The 13,304-nt window shown below is 53.9% G+C and overlaps 1 protein-coding gene across 2 annotated transcripts in view; it reads left to right on the forward strand.

Annotated features, from left to right (window-relative positions):
- Slc34a1 (solute carrier family 34 (type II sodium/phosphate cotransporter), member 1) overlaps nucleotides 1-12,193 on the forward strand; it is a 13,377-nt gene extending 1,184 nt beyond the window's left edge. Inside the window, exons 2-13 of one of the 2 annotated variants that reach the window (XM_013016082.1) lie at nucleotides 217-333; nucleotides 448-597; nucleotides 687-815; nucleotides 908-1,051; nucleotides 2,335-2,446; nucleotides 2,589-2,784; nucleotides 2,882-2,977; nucleotides 8,046-8,115; nucleotides 8,288-8,455; nucleotides 8,985-9,101; nucleotides 9,196-9,320; nucleotides 11,137-11,640. In XM_013016082.1, the coding sequence (XP_012871536.1) occupies nucleotides 225-333; nucleotides 448-597; nucleotides 687-815; nucleotides 908-1,051; nucleotides 2,335-2,446; nucleotides 2,589-2,784; nucleotides 2,882-2,977; nucleotides 8,046-8,115; nucleotides 8,288-8,455; nucleotides 8,985-9,101; nucleotides 9,196-9,320; nucleotides 11,137-11,640 (1,920 nt within the window). In that variant the 5' untranslated portion in view covers nucleotides 217-224. Of the gene's footprint in view, nucleotides 1-216; nucleotides 334-447; nucleotides 598-686; nucleotides 816-907; nucleotides 1,052-2,334; nucleotides 2,447-2,588; nucleotides 2,785-2,881; nucleotides 2,978-8,045; nucleotides 8,116-8,287; nucleotides 8,456-8,984; nucleotides 9,102-9,195; nucleotides 9,321-11,136 lie in introns of those variants that run through there. The other variant, XM_013016083.1, reaches the window with a different exon arrangement.
- The last annotated feature ends 1,111 nt before the right edge of the window (nucleotides 12,194-13,304 follow it).

Below are 13,304 nucleotides of genomic sequence, written 5' to 3' on the forward strand. Positions count from 1 at the left end.
GAGCCACAGCGCCACTTCTGGTTTTCTGGTGGTTTATTGGAGATAAGAGTCTCCCGGGCAGGAAAGTACTGGCTTTGAACAGTGATCCTCAGATCTCAGCCTCCTGAGTAGCTAGGATGACAGGTGTGCGCCACCATGCTTGGCAGTGCACACGTGTGTGGGTGTCTGGGACATAACAACTGTCACACAGCATTGCTACCATTCCCTGACATGCAGGTGCCCAGATGATGTCCTATGCAGAAAGGCTGGGGGGGCCAACTGTCTCCCCACTTCCGGTCCGGGGGGGCCATGTGCTGCACAGACCAGCCTTTGCCTATGTGCCCAGCCCACAGGGTGAGTCCAGCTCCCCCACCCCCTCCTCGGGATGCCCACTCCCCTCATGTCCACCCCTCCCTCTTGCTGGCCTCCCTGAGCCCCAGGGGAGCCTCTGACCAGCCCCCCCCACAGTCCTCCACAGGATCCCAGGGACATCGGCCTACGCCTTCCCCAGCCTGGGCCCAGTGGCCCTCACGGAGCACAGCTGTCCCTACGGAGAGGGTCTGGAGCGCCATGACCCATTCCCGGCCAAGCTGGCCCTGGAAGATGAGCAGAAGCCAGGTAGGGGCCAGGCCAGGGGTGGGCAGCGACCCTGGAAAGGCATTGTCCCGGGCTCATGCGCACTGTCCTCCTACCTGCTCGGCCTCCAGAGCCCCAGCTAGCCCAGAAGCTCCGCCAGGCCCTCGCCACCCTCCTCAAGGTACCACTCATGCTGCTCTTGCTCTACCTGTTTGTCTGCTCTCTGGATGTGCTCAGCTCCGCCTTCCAGCTGGCTGGAGGTAGGACCCCGGGAGGAGGGGGAGTGGAAGGCTGGGGAAGAGTTCCGGAGGACCCCCCCTCCCCTCCATAACACCGCTCCACTCCTCCTCAGGGAAAGTAGCTGGTGACATCTTCAAAGACAATGCCATCCTGTCCAACCCGGTGGCCGGGCTGGTGGTGGGCATTCTGGTGACGGTGTTGGTGCAGAGTTCCAGCACCTCGACGTCCATCATTGTCAGCATGGTCTCCTCGGGCTGTGAGTGGAGCCAGGGAAAGAATCTTGGGAGGCTGGGAGGATCGGGATTGAAGGCTAGAGTGGATTTAGGGAGGAGAGTTGGCTCCTCTCCACAACCTATCTGACTGATCCAGTCTGAAATGTGCAGGGCAGGCTAGAATTCATTGGGCAGAAGCCAAGGGCATGGTATATGAGTGGAATTTCTTCTTCCTCATAAAAGCCTGGATTTGGCCTTGCACGTGGCCCAATTTGATGATCAAGGATGATCTGCTGGGTGCAGGCTGGTGTTTTTAATCCCAGCTCCTCAGGAGGCTGAGATCCAAACGACCCCCAGTTCCAAGCCAGCCCAGGTAGAAAAGTCTGCAAGACTTCAATCTCTAAAAAATAACCAGGGGAAAAAAAAAAAAAAAACAGGCTGTAAGTCGGGCACCAGTGACCACACCTGTAATCCCGGCTACTCGGGAAACTGAGATCTGGAGATCACACTTCAACGTCATCATAGACAGGAAAGCCTATGAGACTCTTATTTCCAATGAGCCAACCAAAAGTGCAATGTGGAGCTGTGGCTCAAGAGGTTGAGTGCCACCCTTGAGCAGAAAAAGCAAAAGGACAGCAGTGCCCAGGCTCTGAGTTCAAACCCCAAGGTCCCAGCAAAACTAGAATAATCTAGCCGGGCACCAGTGGCTCACATCTGTCATCCTACCTACTCAGGAGGCTGAGATCTGAGGGTCATGGTTCAAAGCCAGCCCGGGCAAAAAAGTGAAACTCTTATCTCCAGTGAACCACCAGAAAACTGGAAATGGCGCTGTGGCTCAAATGGCAGAGCACTCGTTTTGAGCTGAAGACCTGAGGGACAGCACCCAGACCCAGAGTTCAAGACCCATGACTGACAAAAAATAAAAAAAAAAACTAGAATAATCTTTACTTTAAGCCAACCAACTGTAGATGAGGAAATATGTCCACATAGAGGAAATACGTTCACAGAAATGCCCGGATTACAATGAGGCTGTACAGCTGGGTATGAAAACAAACCAGCACACCTGCACGCATGCATGGTGTACACCAGTAGAAGTCTAGATTGCATATGGATGTGACTTCCAAAGGCTAGTGTTCTACCACTTGAGCCACAGCACCACTTTTGTTTTTTTTCCGTGTATGTGGTACTGAGGAATCGAACCCAGGGCTTCACACATGCTAAGCAAGCACTCTACCACTGAGCCACCTTCCCAGCCCCTGCTAGGTGCTTTCTGTGGGGGGTAGAGTTGGGTGGTCACTGCCACCCACCCTCGGCCATCTTCCCCCAGTGCTGGAGGTGAGCTCCGCCATCCCCATCATCATGGGCTCCAACATCGGAACTTCTGTCACCAACACTATCGTCGCTCTGATGCAGGCAGGGGATAGGACTGACTTCCGGCGGTGAGCTGGGGCAGGAGGGTGGGGGTTATGTATGTGCTGGGGTGGGGAGGCAGTTCCCAATACCAGGAAACCCCCGCCCTCCAACCCAGCGTGAGCGCACCCCTGGCTCTGGGCTTCCCTGCAATATGGCCTCCCTGCCCAGGGCCTTCGCGGGGGCCACAGTGCACGACTGCTTTAACTGGCTGTCCGTTCTGGTTCTGCTGCCCCTGGAGGCGGCCACCAGCTACCTGGACCACATCACCAGACTTGTGGTGGCCTCCTTCAACATCCGTGGAGGCAGAGATGCCCCGGACCTGCTCAAGATTATCACAGAGCCCTTCACAAAGCTCATCATCCAGGTGAGTACAGAGCCTGGCCTGGGAGTAGAGATTGAGGTGGGTGGGGAGAGAAATGCCCCTCCCACCCTTGATTCTCCACGCCTCCTCTTGCTCACAGCTGAACAAGTCAGTGATCACCAGCATTGCCACAGGAGACGAGACTCTAAGGAACCACAGCCTCATTCGGATCTGGTGCCATCCAGACACAATCGAGGTCAGTCCCAGTCTAGACGTCTCTCTCTTCGGATGACTGCCCGTTTTGTGGTTCAGAATGCACTAGGTAGCGGGGTGCCAGTCATCCTAGCTACTCAGGAGGCTGAGATCTGAGGATTGTGATCCAAAACCAGCCCAGAGCAGGAAAGTCCGTGAGACTCTTATCTCCAATGAAATACCAAAAAGTCAAAAGTTGGACCTGTGGCTCAAGTGGTAGAGCACTGGCCTTGAGCAAAAAGAAGCTCAGGGACAGTGCCCAGGCCCCCTGAATTCAAATAGACCTTGAAGATCATTTAGCCAGGAGAGAGCAAACACTTGGCAAATCTATGCACTGCCCATGCAGACATTACTAATCACTCCCAGCCTCACTGCTTTAGGCAGACATCACCAATCAATTATAGTTGGTATGTCATTGGCCTACCCCAGTAGTTTTCAATACAAATAGTTCTTTTTGAGCCCACTTCTGGCTTTTGGGGGTGGCTCATTGGAGAATTACAGATAAGAGACTCTTAGATTCGTCTGTCTGAGCTGGCTTTGAACCAGGGTCCTCAGATCTCAAGATTCCAGGTGTGCGCCCTCAGTGTCCAATGTACGCACAGGAGAAAATCGCAGCAGAGACCCAGGTCTCTCGATCTTCTCCACTGCTGCTCCATGCTGCCGGCCCTTTCTCCTGTATGAAGAGAAAGCACTCAATCAACTGTCTCTGTGGTGTTCCCCGCCACCCCAGGTGGCACGCAGTGTCGGTGCAGTCTTTCTGACAGTTCAAGACAGCTTGACAACAGAAAGCCCACGTGGACGGCTTTGATGGTGTCTCCGTGACCTCGCTGGCTCGCCAGCTTCCCCCCTCAGAAGCTCTTAGACGCCCCGTGAACGCTCTGAGTCACCACAGCCTCTCTACTTGAAAGCAAACTCTGGAAGAAAGACATCACACGTTTTGATCTTTACAGACAACGAGCCACGGAGACAGCTCTGTGCCTCGCTTCTCTGAGGCCTGAACTGTCCACCTGCTACGGCGTCGAGTGGGTCTGGGCTGGCATTGGGTTCTGCTTCACCAATGTGGTGCTCAAGCTAGCTGTGTGAACATGGGGACCCCATTTCATACAAGTGGACACATTGCCCATGGTCATCCGGGTCACCTTTTTTTTTTTTTTTTTTTGGTCGGTCATGGGGCTTGAACTCTGGGCCTGGGCGCTGTCCCTCAGCTCTTCAGCTCAAGACAAGCGCTCTACCACTTGAGCCACAGCACCACTTCCGGTTTTCTGGTGGTTCCTTGGAGATCAGAGTCTCATGGACTTTCCTGCCTGGGCTGGCTTTGAATCACGATCCTCAGATCTCAGCCTCCTGAGTAGCCAGGATGACAGGCGTGAGCCACCAAAGCCCAGCTAGGGAGCTTTTTCTTCTCTGGCCCTGGCTGCCACTGGCCCAAGCACTGGCTCCAAATCACCATCCTCATTGGACTTTTCTCAGTGGGAGACGTGGAAGGGATCTGAGCTCCCTGGTGTCTGGGGCTGTCTGTCTGGACTGTGACACACACACTGAGGTATGAATATGTGATCTCCTGCTATGCCCAGGATCTTCCTCAGGCCACGGAGATTTCCTTTCCAACCTCTTCCATCTTCACTACCTGGGACCCAGTCTGATGCAAGCCAAACCTAAGAAACTTCTGTCACCAAACAGAGGATGAGAGTCTGGAACTTTCCAGATGGTAAAAGCAAAATCAAGAGGCAGGTTGAGTGTTTCAAACACTTCTGAATGCTTTGAGGATTTGGTCATGTCATAGAAATTACCTTGGGGGGGGGGGTGTCACACTGTGGATTGGTAATCATCTTTGCATGTTTTTTTTTCTTTTTCTTTTCTTTTTTTCTGGTCCTGGGGCTGGAACTCAGGGGGCTGGGTGCTTTCCCTGAGGTGTTTTTGTTTTTTGCTCAAGACTGGCACTCTGCCACTTGAGCCACAGCTCCACTTCCAGACTTTTGGTGGTGTTAAATTGGGCAGAAGAGTCTCAGGGACTTTCTTGTCCCTGGCTGGCTTTTGAACCACGATCTTCAGATCTTCAGCCTCCTGGAGAGCTAGGATGGCAGGTGTGAGCCACCAGCAGCCCGGCTCTGATGTGTTCTACACAAGCATCTTTTGAGGACTTTTGCAGCCTGAGAAGGAGGATGGGCACGTGGGCATTTTACAAATGAAGACATCCTTCAGGGCTTGAAGGCCACCTCAGACCTGACTTAAAGTGATGGACAAATGATGCTCTCAGGAGAAATGCTCGTCTTCGCCACCAGATGGCGCTACGGACACGGCGCTCTCAGCTTCCAGAAGAACAAAAGCCTCAGAGCTCCCTTTCCCTCCCCAGCGAAAGGTTAACAAGGCCCGCATCCTGCCTGCTTCTCCCTGGGGGAAGGAAGGCCTCCAGGCCGGCAGTCCTCTGTGAGTTTGATCCGGTCCCCAAAGCCTCTCCTTAATTTGAGGGTGTCCCTGCAGACCTGTTAATCCCGACTCCTGTTTTTCAATTAAGAAAGCCTAAACCCGGTGGCTCACGCCTGTCATCCTAGCTGCTCAGGAGGCTGAGATCGGAGGATCGTGGTTCAAGGCCAGCCAGGGCAGAAAAGTCCGTGAGACTCATATCTAAATAATATAAATGAAGCTGTGGTTCTGGTGATAGAGAGCTAGCCTTGATTGAAAAAAAGCTCAGGGTCCTGAGTTCAAGCAGTAAGACTGGCACACATGCACCACCCCCCCACACACACACACAGAACAGCATTTTATGGAAAAGGTATCTGAGGCCCAAGAGAGGCTAACTGTGTGTGGTTCTGCTTCACACACAGCTTGGGGTGATTCAGCTACGATGCAAAGTGAGCCCCATTGGGTCTGTTCTTCACCCCAGATCCCCTCCCCATTACCTTCCTGCTACTCTGTCCCCATAGCCTAGGGCTATGGCCCAGTTCCTGGGACTCGGCCCTATCACTTTCAAGCTGGAGTTGCCAGTTTTTCCCTCCATCCTCTGTCCCCCAGCCTGGCTTTGAATGTCAAAAGCCCTGAGACATCTACATCAAAAACTCTTTGTAAGCCGGGCACTGGTGGCTCACACCTGTCATCCTAGCTACTCGGAGGGTGAGATCTGAGGATCACAGTTCAAAGCCAGCCCAGGCAAGAAAGTCCGTGAGACTCTTATCTCCAATGAACCACTCAGAAAACTGGAAGTGGTGCTGTGGCTCAAGTGGTAGAGTACTTGCCTTGAGATGAAGAGCTGAGGGACAGTGCCCAGGCCCAGAGTTCAAGCCCCACAACCAGCAAAAAGAAAAAAAGAATTTAAAGATCTCAACCCCTTGGCATTGATTGCCCTGCCCCGATTCTGCTTCCACTGAAGAAGTAACTGCAGTGAAATCCTCTTCCTCCTCCTCCCCTTTCTCCTCCTCCAGAAACTGCCCCAGTATTTATTTATTTATTTTTTTGGGTCCAGTCGTGGGCCTGAACTCTGGGCCTGGGCGCTGTCCCTCAGCTCTTCAGCTCAAGGCTAGTGCTCTACCACTTGAGCTACAGCGCCACTTCTGGCTTTTTTCTAATGTGGTGCTGAGGAATCGAACCCAGGGCCTCAGGCATGCAAGGCAGGCGCTCTACCACTGAGCCAACTTCCCAGCCCCTGCCCCAGGATTTATAAGCTCCCCCCACACACACCAGTAGACCTCAGTGAGCACAACTTGGCCACTCATGTCAGGAGGGTTATCTGCTTCCCAAGTTCCTCCCCAACAGGGCTGGTTCAAGTGGTAGAGTGCTAGCCTTGAGCAAAAGCAGCTCAGGGAAAGCATCCAGGCTCCGATCTGAGTTCAAGCCCCAAGACTGATAATAATAGTAATAGTGATAGTAATAACTCCCTAGCTCAACCAAGCAGACTATAGATGAGTGGGTTACAGGTTAGATGCTGCTTCTAGAATTCTGCATCCTAGAATTGCAATGGATGCCTCAAAGTAGTAGATAGAAACTGGCTCACGCCTGTCATCCTAGCTACTCAGGAGGCTGAGATCTGAGCATCACAGTTTGAAGCCTGCCAGGAAAGTCCATGAGACTTTTATCTGCAAGGAATCACCACAAAAGCTGGAAATGGAGCTGTGGCTCAACTAGTAGAGCCTTAGCCTTGAGAGAGGGGGAAAAAAAAAGCTCAAGGACAGCTCCCAGGTCCTGAGTTCAAGTGCGCAAGTGCGCGCATGTGCAAATGCACACACACACACACAGACACACACAGAATCTAACCACCAGTCCACTAACCTGGATTCCTGATGGCCACATCTCGTGGTGACTCATCTTTGGATATCACTGACTGTCATCTTTATCCCAAAACTCTCCCTCCTCATCTACCAATCCTCTGCTAACAGCTTCTCCCTCTTCTCCCAGCATCTTGACCCTTTGCTCTCCCCTAGCTCAACTCCTCACCCTGAAGTGATTGAGTCAGGAGGAAACAGATGGGGAAGGACCCAGAATCCAGCCTCCCAATTTCCTGCCCTCACTTTCTGTCACCACGAGGGGACAAAGCTCACCATGACACAACTGCCTCTCACTCCAGATAAAGTTTCACAGTTATTTTTCTTTTTCTGGTCTTGAGGCTTGAACTCAGGGCCTGGGCGCTGTCCCTGAGCTTCTTTTGCACAAAGCTAGCACTCTACCACTTTGAGTCACAGCGCCACTTCTGGTTTTCTGGTGGTTTATTGGAGATGAGAGTCTCATGGACTTTCCTGCCCAGGCTGGCTTTGAACCATGATCCTTGTGATCTCAGCAGCTGGGATGACAGGCGTGAGCCACTGTGCTCGGCTTGGGTGGTAAATGCTTCACCACCATGATTGTTTTCTTTTTTTCTAATCCTGGGGCTTGAAGTCAGGGCCTGGGCGATGTCCCTGAGCCTCTCTGTGCTCAAGGCTAGCACTTGACCACTTGAGCCACAGCGGTCACTTCTGGCTTTTTCTGTGTATGTAGTACTGAGGAATCAAACCTTTGTGCATGCTAGGCAAGCACGCTACCACTGAGCCACCTTCCCAGCCCAACCACCGGGATGTTCTAAGTCACCCTTCCTGTTCATCCAGGCTTCCACGTCCATGTCCAGGGTGGAAGCCAACTCCAGCCAGTCCCTGAGAAATGTCACCATGGAGAAATGTGAGTCTCTGCGGCCGGCAGGGGTCGCACGTCCCACGGGCTGCCCTCTTCCATTCCCACTGTCCCCAGGGACCACAGCTGTCCATCAACCCAGCCCCTGGGCCTGGGCCGTGGTGGGGAGGTTGGAGTCTGGAGTTCTGGATTCTCCAAGGCCCTGATGCTGTCCCTGCAGGCAAACACATCTTCGTGGATACTGGGCTGCCCGACCTGGCCGTGGGCCTCATCCTGCTAGCTGGTTCTCTGGTGGTGCTGTGCACCTGCCTTATTCTCGTTGTCAAGATGCTCAACTCCATGCTCAAGGGCCAGGTGGCCAAGGTCATCCAGAAGGTCATCAACACAGGTGAGCCCTGAGCCGTGTTTGGGAAGGCAGCAGGACTGTCACCATGGTCTCTTCCACATCCTGTTCTAGGTAGAGCTGGGCGCTGGTGGCTCACGCCTGTCATCCTAGCTACTCAGGAGGCTGAGATCTGAGGATCGCGGTTCGAAGCCAGCCTGGGTGGGAAAGTCTGTGAGACTCTTTATCTCCAACGAACTGCCTCAAAGTCAAAAGGAGAGCTGTGGCTCAGGGTGGTGGCAAGCCAGCCTTGAGGAAAACAGCTCAGGGACAGCGTTCAGGCCCTGAGTTCAAACTCCAGGGACAAAAAGTGAGATCCTGAAGCTGGGCACCCAGTGGGGCTCTATACAAGTATTCATGGAAGATTTACTCTGGAGCTTTTGGGGATCCTGCCTGGCTCTGAGCTGTAATGGCAAGTTCAGGAATGAGGGGTACCCAAAGGGCTGTGGAAGCCAGGGACCCGGGAAGGCGCTCCCCGGTAGGGGTGTGGCGTGCGAGCTGATCTTCTGTGTGTGTGTGTGTGTGTCCTTTGCAGACTTGCCTGCCCCGTTCACCTGGGTCACGGGCTACTTTGCCATGGTGGTGGGTGCGGGTATGACCTTCGTGGTTCAGAGCAGCTCGGTTTTCACCTCGGCCATCACCCCGCTCATCGGTACGTGCCTGGGCCAAGCAGTAGGTGTGGGGAGTGGGGCGGGGGAGGCTGAAGGAAGCCAAGAAGCATCAGCATGCTCTCCTCTGCCCGTCAGGCCTGGGTGTGATCAGCATCGAGCGGGCCTACCCCCTCACCCTGGGCTCCAACATCGGAACCACCACCACCGCCATCTTAGCAGCGCTGGCTAGCCCCAGGGAGAAACTGTCCAGCTCTTTCCAGGTAGGGGCCTAATGGAGGGTGTGGCAACTTGGAACGGAACTGTAGTCCACCCTTTAGTAAAATCACTTCTGGCAAAGCCCACTGACTTGCATTCTGCCACAGAAAGACTCGGCATGATCATCATACCAGTCTGTAATAGCAATGCAACGCAGGTGGCTCCCGCCTGTAATCCTGGCTACTTAGGGGGAAACAGATCTGATGAGCATGGTTTGCAGCCACCCTGAGAAACTCTTATCTGTAATTAATTAGCCAAAGGCCAGGGGAGATGTGGCTCAAGTGGTAGAGAGCCAGCTTTTGAGCAGAAAAAGCCAAACAAGAGCACAAGCCTTCAAGCTCAGGCCCCAGTAGGGCACAAAAACAAAAATACGATAGCAAGGCAGATTTTTTTTTTTTTGTCAGTCCTGGGGCTTGAACTCTGGGCCTGGGCACTGTCCCTTACCTCTTCAGCTCAATGTGAGTGCCTACCACTTAAGCCACAGTGCCACTTCCAGTTTTCGAGTAGTTTATTAGTTATGAGAGTCTCATGGCCTTTCCTGCCCGGTCTGGCTTTGAACCACGATCCTCAGATCTCAGCCTCCTGAGTAGCTAGGATGACAAGCATAAGCCACAGGCACCCAGAAGCAAGGCAGATTTGTAGTAGGAAAAGTGCAGTAAAAGGGGCCCGATCTTGGAGTCTCTAGCATAGAGCTAGAAGAACAAGCAGGCCTGAGGCTCTGAAGCTTGAACTCAGGTACTGTCCCCTGAGCTTTTTTGCTCAGGGCTAGCATGCTACCAGTTTGAGCCACAGCTCTACGTCTGGTTTTCTTTTTTTCTTTTTTTTTTGGGTCCGGTCATGGGGCCTGAACTCTGGGCCTGGGCGCTGTCCTTCAGCTCTTCAGCTCAAGGCTAGCGCTCTACCATTTGAGCCACAGCGCCACTTCCGGCTTTTTATCTTTTTGCTTATGTGGTACTGAGGAATCGAACCCAGGGCCTCATGCATGCAAGGCAAGCGCTCTACCACTGAGCCAACTTCCCAGCCCTACGTCTGGTTTTCTAGTGGTTTACTGGAGATGAGTCTCATGAACCTTCCTGCCCGGGATGCCTTTGAACTGCCATCCTCAGATCTCAGCCTTCTGAGTAGTAGGATTATAGGAGTGAGCCACTGGCACCCAACTTCTGATATTTTAATAACTTGCTGGGCATTGGCAACTCATACTTGTAATTTTAGCTACTCGGGAGGCTGAGATCTGAGGATCACAGTTCAAAACAGGAAAGTCCTTGAGACTTAGCTCCAATTACCCAGCAAAAAGCTGACGGTGGAGGTGTGGCTCAAGTGGTAAAACACCATCCTTGAGCAAAAAAAGCTAAGGGACAGTTTCCAGGCCCTGAGCTCAAGCCCCAGTACTGGCACATACACATACAAAAATAAATAAATAAAGCTGTGCACCGGTGGCTCATGCCTGTCATCCTAGCTATTCAGGAGTCTGAGATCTGAGGATTGTGGTTCAAAGCCAGCCCAGGCAGGAAAGGCCATGAGACTCTTATATCCACTAAACCACCAGAAAACCGGAAGTGGCACTATGGCTTAAGTGGTAGGGCACTCGCCTTGAGCTGAAGAGCTCAGGGACAGCACCCAGGCCCAGAGTTCAAGCCCCACAACCGACAAAACAAAAAAACAAAAAAAAATCAGTGTCCACCCAAGGGAGATCTGGAGGCCTGTGAGCCCTGAGTGGGGCTTTCCTGCTGGGGGGGGGTAGACCAGACTCCATCATCAATTCGTGCTGCTCTGCATTGGGAACCCCTGGCTACCTCCGCCCCGTTGGCTCTTCCCCTGCAGATCGCTCTGTGCCATTTCTTCTTCAACATCTCCGGCATCCTGCTGTGGTACCCGCTGCCCTGCATGCGTCTACCCATCCGCATGGCCAAGGCCCTGGGCAAACTCACCGCCAAGTACCGCTGGTTTGCAGTCCTCTACCTCCTCGTGTGCTTCCTCCTCCTGCCCTCGCTGGTCTTCGGTATCTCCATGGCGGGCTGGTTGGCCATGGTAGGTGTGGGCGCGCCCTTCGGGGCCCTGCTGGCTTTCGTGGTGCTTGTCAACATCCTCCAGAACCGGAGTCCTGGGCGTCTGCCCAAGTGGCTGCAGAGCTGGGACTTCCTTCCTGTCTGGATGCATTCCCTGCAGCCTCTCGACCGCCTCATCACCCGGGCCACCTTGTGCTATGCCAGACCCGAGCCCCGCTCGCCGCAGCTGCCCACCAGGGTCTTCCTGGAGGAACACCCCCCTGCCACCCCCTCCCCCCGCCTGGCCATGCCCGCTCACCACAGTACCACCCGCCTCTAGGCTGCCAGGCAAGGCGATCACCCGGACGAGAGAAGGGCCTGGGCGTGGAGCTCATGGCGGAAAGGCAGAGGCGGGCTATGAGTGTGTGTGCATGCGTGTGTGTACGCATGGGTGCCAGCCTGGGCGCCTGTCCTGGTGCAGACCACAACATCATCTGAGCATGTGTCATGGAGTCCTGCATGCACGCATGCATCAACTGGGCGGTTCTGAGGGCCCCCCCCCATGTGTAGAAGTCTGCATTTGTGCTTACACACCTGTCAGCCCGTGCGTAGGAGCTGGGTGCAAGTTGCTGGGTCCTCGGCACATGCGTGATGAGACCTGTGCGTGTGGCCTTGCGTGCACAAGACTCAGGTGGGCAGGGGAAAAGCTGAATGGGGCCGGGTAGCTGTTGGCTTGTGTTCAGAGGTGGCTACCCAAGTCCCGGACTGAACTCCACGCTCTCCTGCCAGATTCCTTCCTCCATGACGCCCTTCTCCTGCTTACCCAGGTTATGGCCTCTGTCCCTCCCCAACCCCTGATAATGAAAGGAATTAAACTCGAGAGACACTTGGAAGTCTTGGTTTTTGCATCTTCGGAAAGAAGGCAAGCTCCAGGCTCGGGGGTTCGGGAGCAGCAGCGCCCCTCAAACACAGGCTGCAAAAGCAGCCCACTGCCTTGCCAGCTTACTTCGACAATATGCCAGGACCTGCTTTCAGGAGCCCATACTTAACACTTGGGAGGTAAACAGAACTAGGAACCCCTTCCCCACTCCCCACCATCCTACCAGGCTGAGCCCCCTCTGGTCTTTGCTTTCATGCGAATGCACTTTCTTCAGTGGGACCCTGTCTCTCTCCTGGCTGTGATCAGTGGGGACTCATTAGGGCCACTAGGGGGGACAGGGAGAGTTGGGAGAAGCCGAGCTGAGCCCTGAGCTCCTCAATACGTACAGAGCAGGAGCCACACCCTATTCTTTTGTTTTGGTGCCAGTATTAGGGATTTGAACTCAAGGCCCTGAGCTCTTGCTTGGCTGGCTTTCTTTGCTCACAACAGACACTGTTGGGTTTTTGGCTTTTGTTTTGCTGGTTCATTGGTGGTAAGAGTCTCATAGACTTTCCTGCGGGGGCTGACTTTGAATCTCAATCCTCAGGTCTCAGCCTCCTGAGTAGATAGGATGACAGGTGTGAGTCACCAGTTGCCTGGCTTTCCTGTCACCTTTGTTCTCTATCTTTGGGCAATGAGCTAGGCCTCTGCAAAGCTCCTGGAGCTTGGGGGACCCTGGAGCAAGGCTCCAGGCGGTAGAGAAATCCAAGTTCTTCCTCCCAGTACAGGAACTTTCAGGAACTTTCTGGAGCTTTGGGATCCAGGTGATGTGTGTGTGTGTCTGTCTATCTATGGGGGCCTAGGTGCTGGCTCCTCTGAGCTTTTCCCCTCAAGGCGAGCGCTCTACCCCTTGAGCCACAGCGCCACTCCACCTTTTCGGTGGTCCGTTGAAGCGTCTCCCCGACTTTCCTACCCTGGGGCTGGCTTTGAACCGCGATCCTCAGATCTCAAAAGCCTCCTGAAGTAGCTGGATGATAGGCTTGGCCTCTGGATGTGACCGATCTCAGCCAACAGGACTCTGCACCAGGCGTCGGCCATAGACTTATTTTTAATATGCATCTCTCCTGCGCCTGGGGGAGGGGGGG

The sequence above is a fragment of the Dipodomys ordii genome, unplaced genomic scaffold (assembly GCF_000151885.1).
Source record: "Dipodomys ordii isolate 6190 unplaced genomic scaffold, Dord_2.0 Scaffold29, whole genome shotgun sequence".
NCBI lineage: Eukaryota > Metazoa > Chordata > Mammalia > Rodentia > Heteromyidae > Dipodomys > Dipodomys ordii.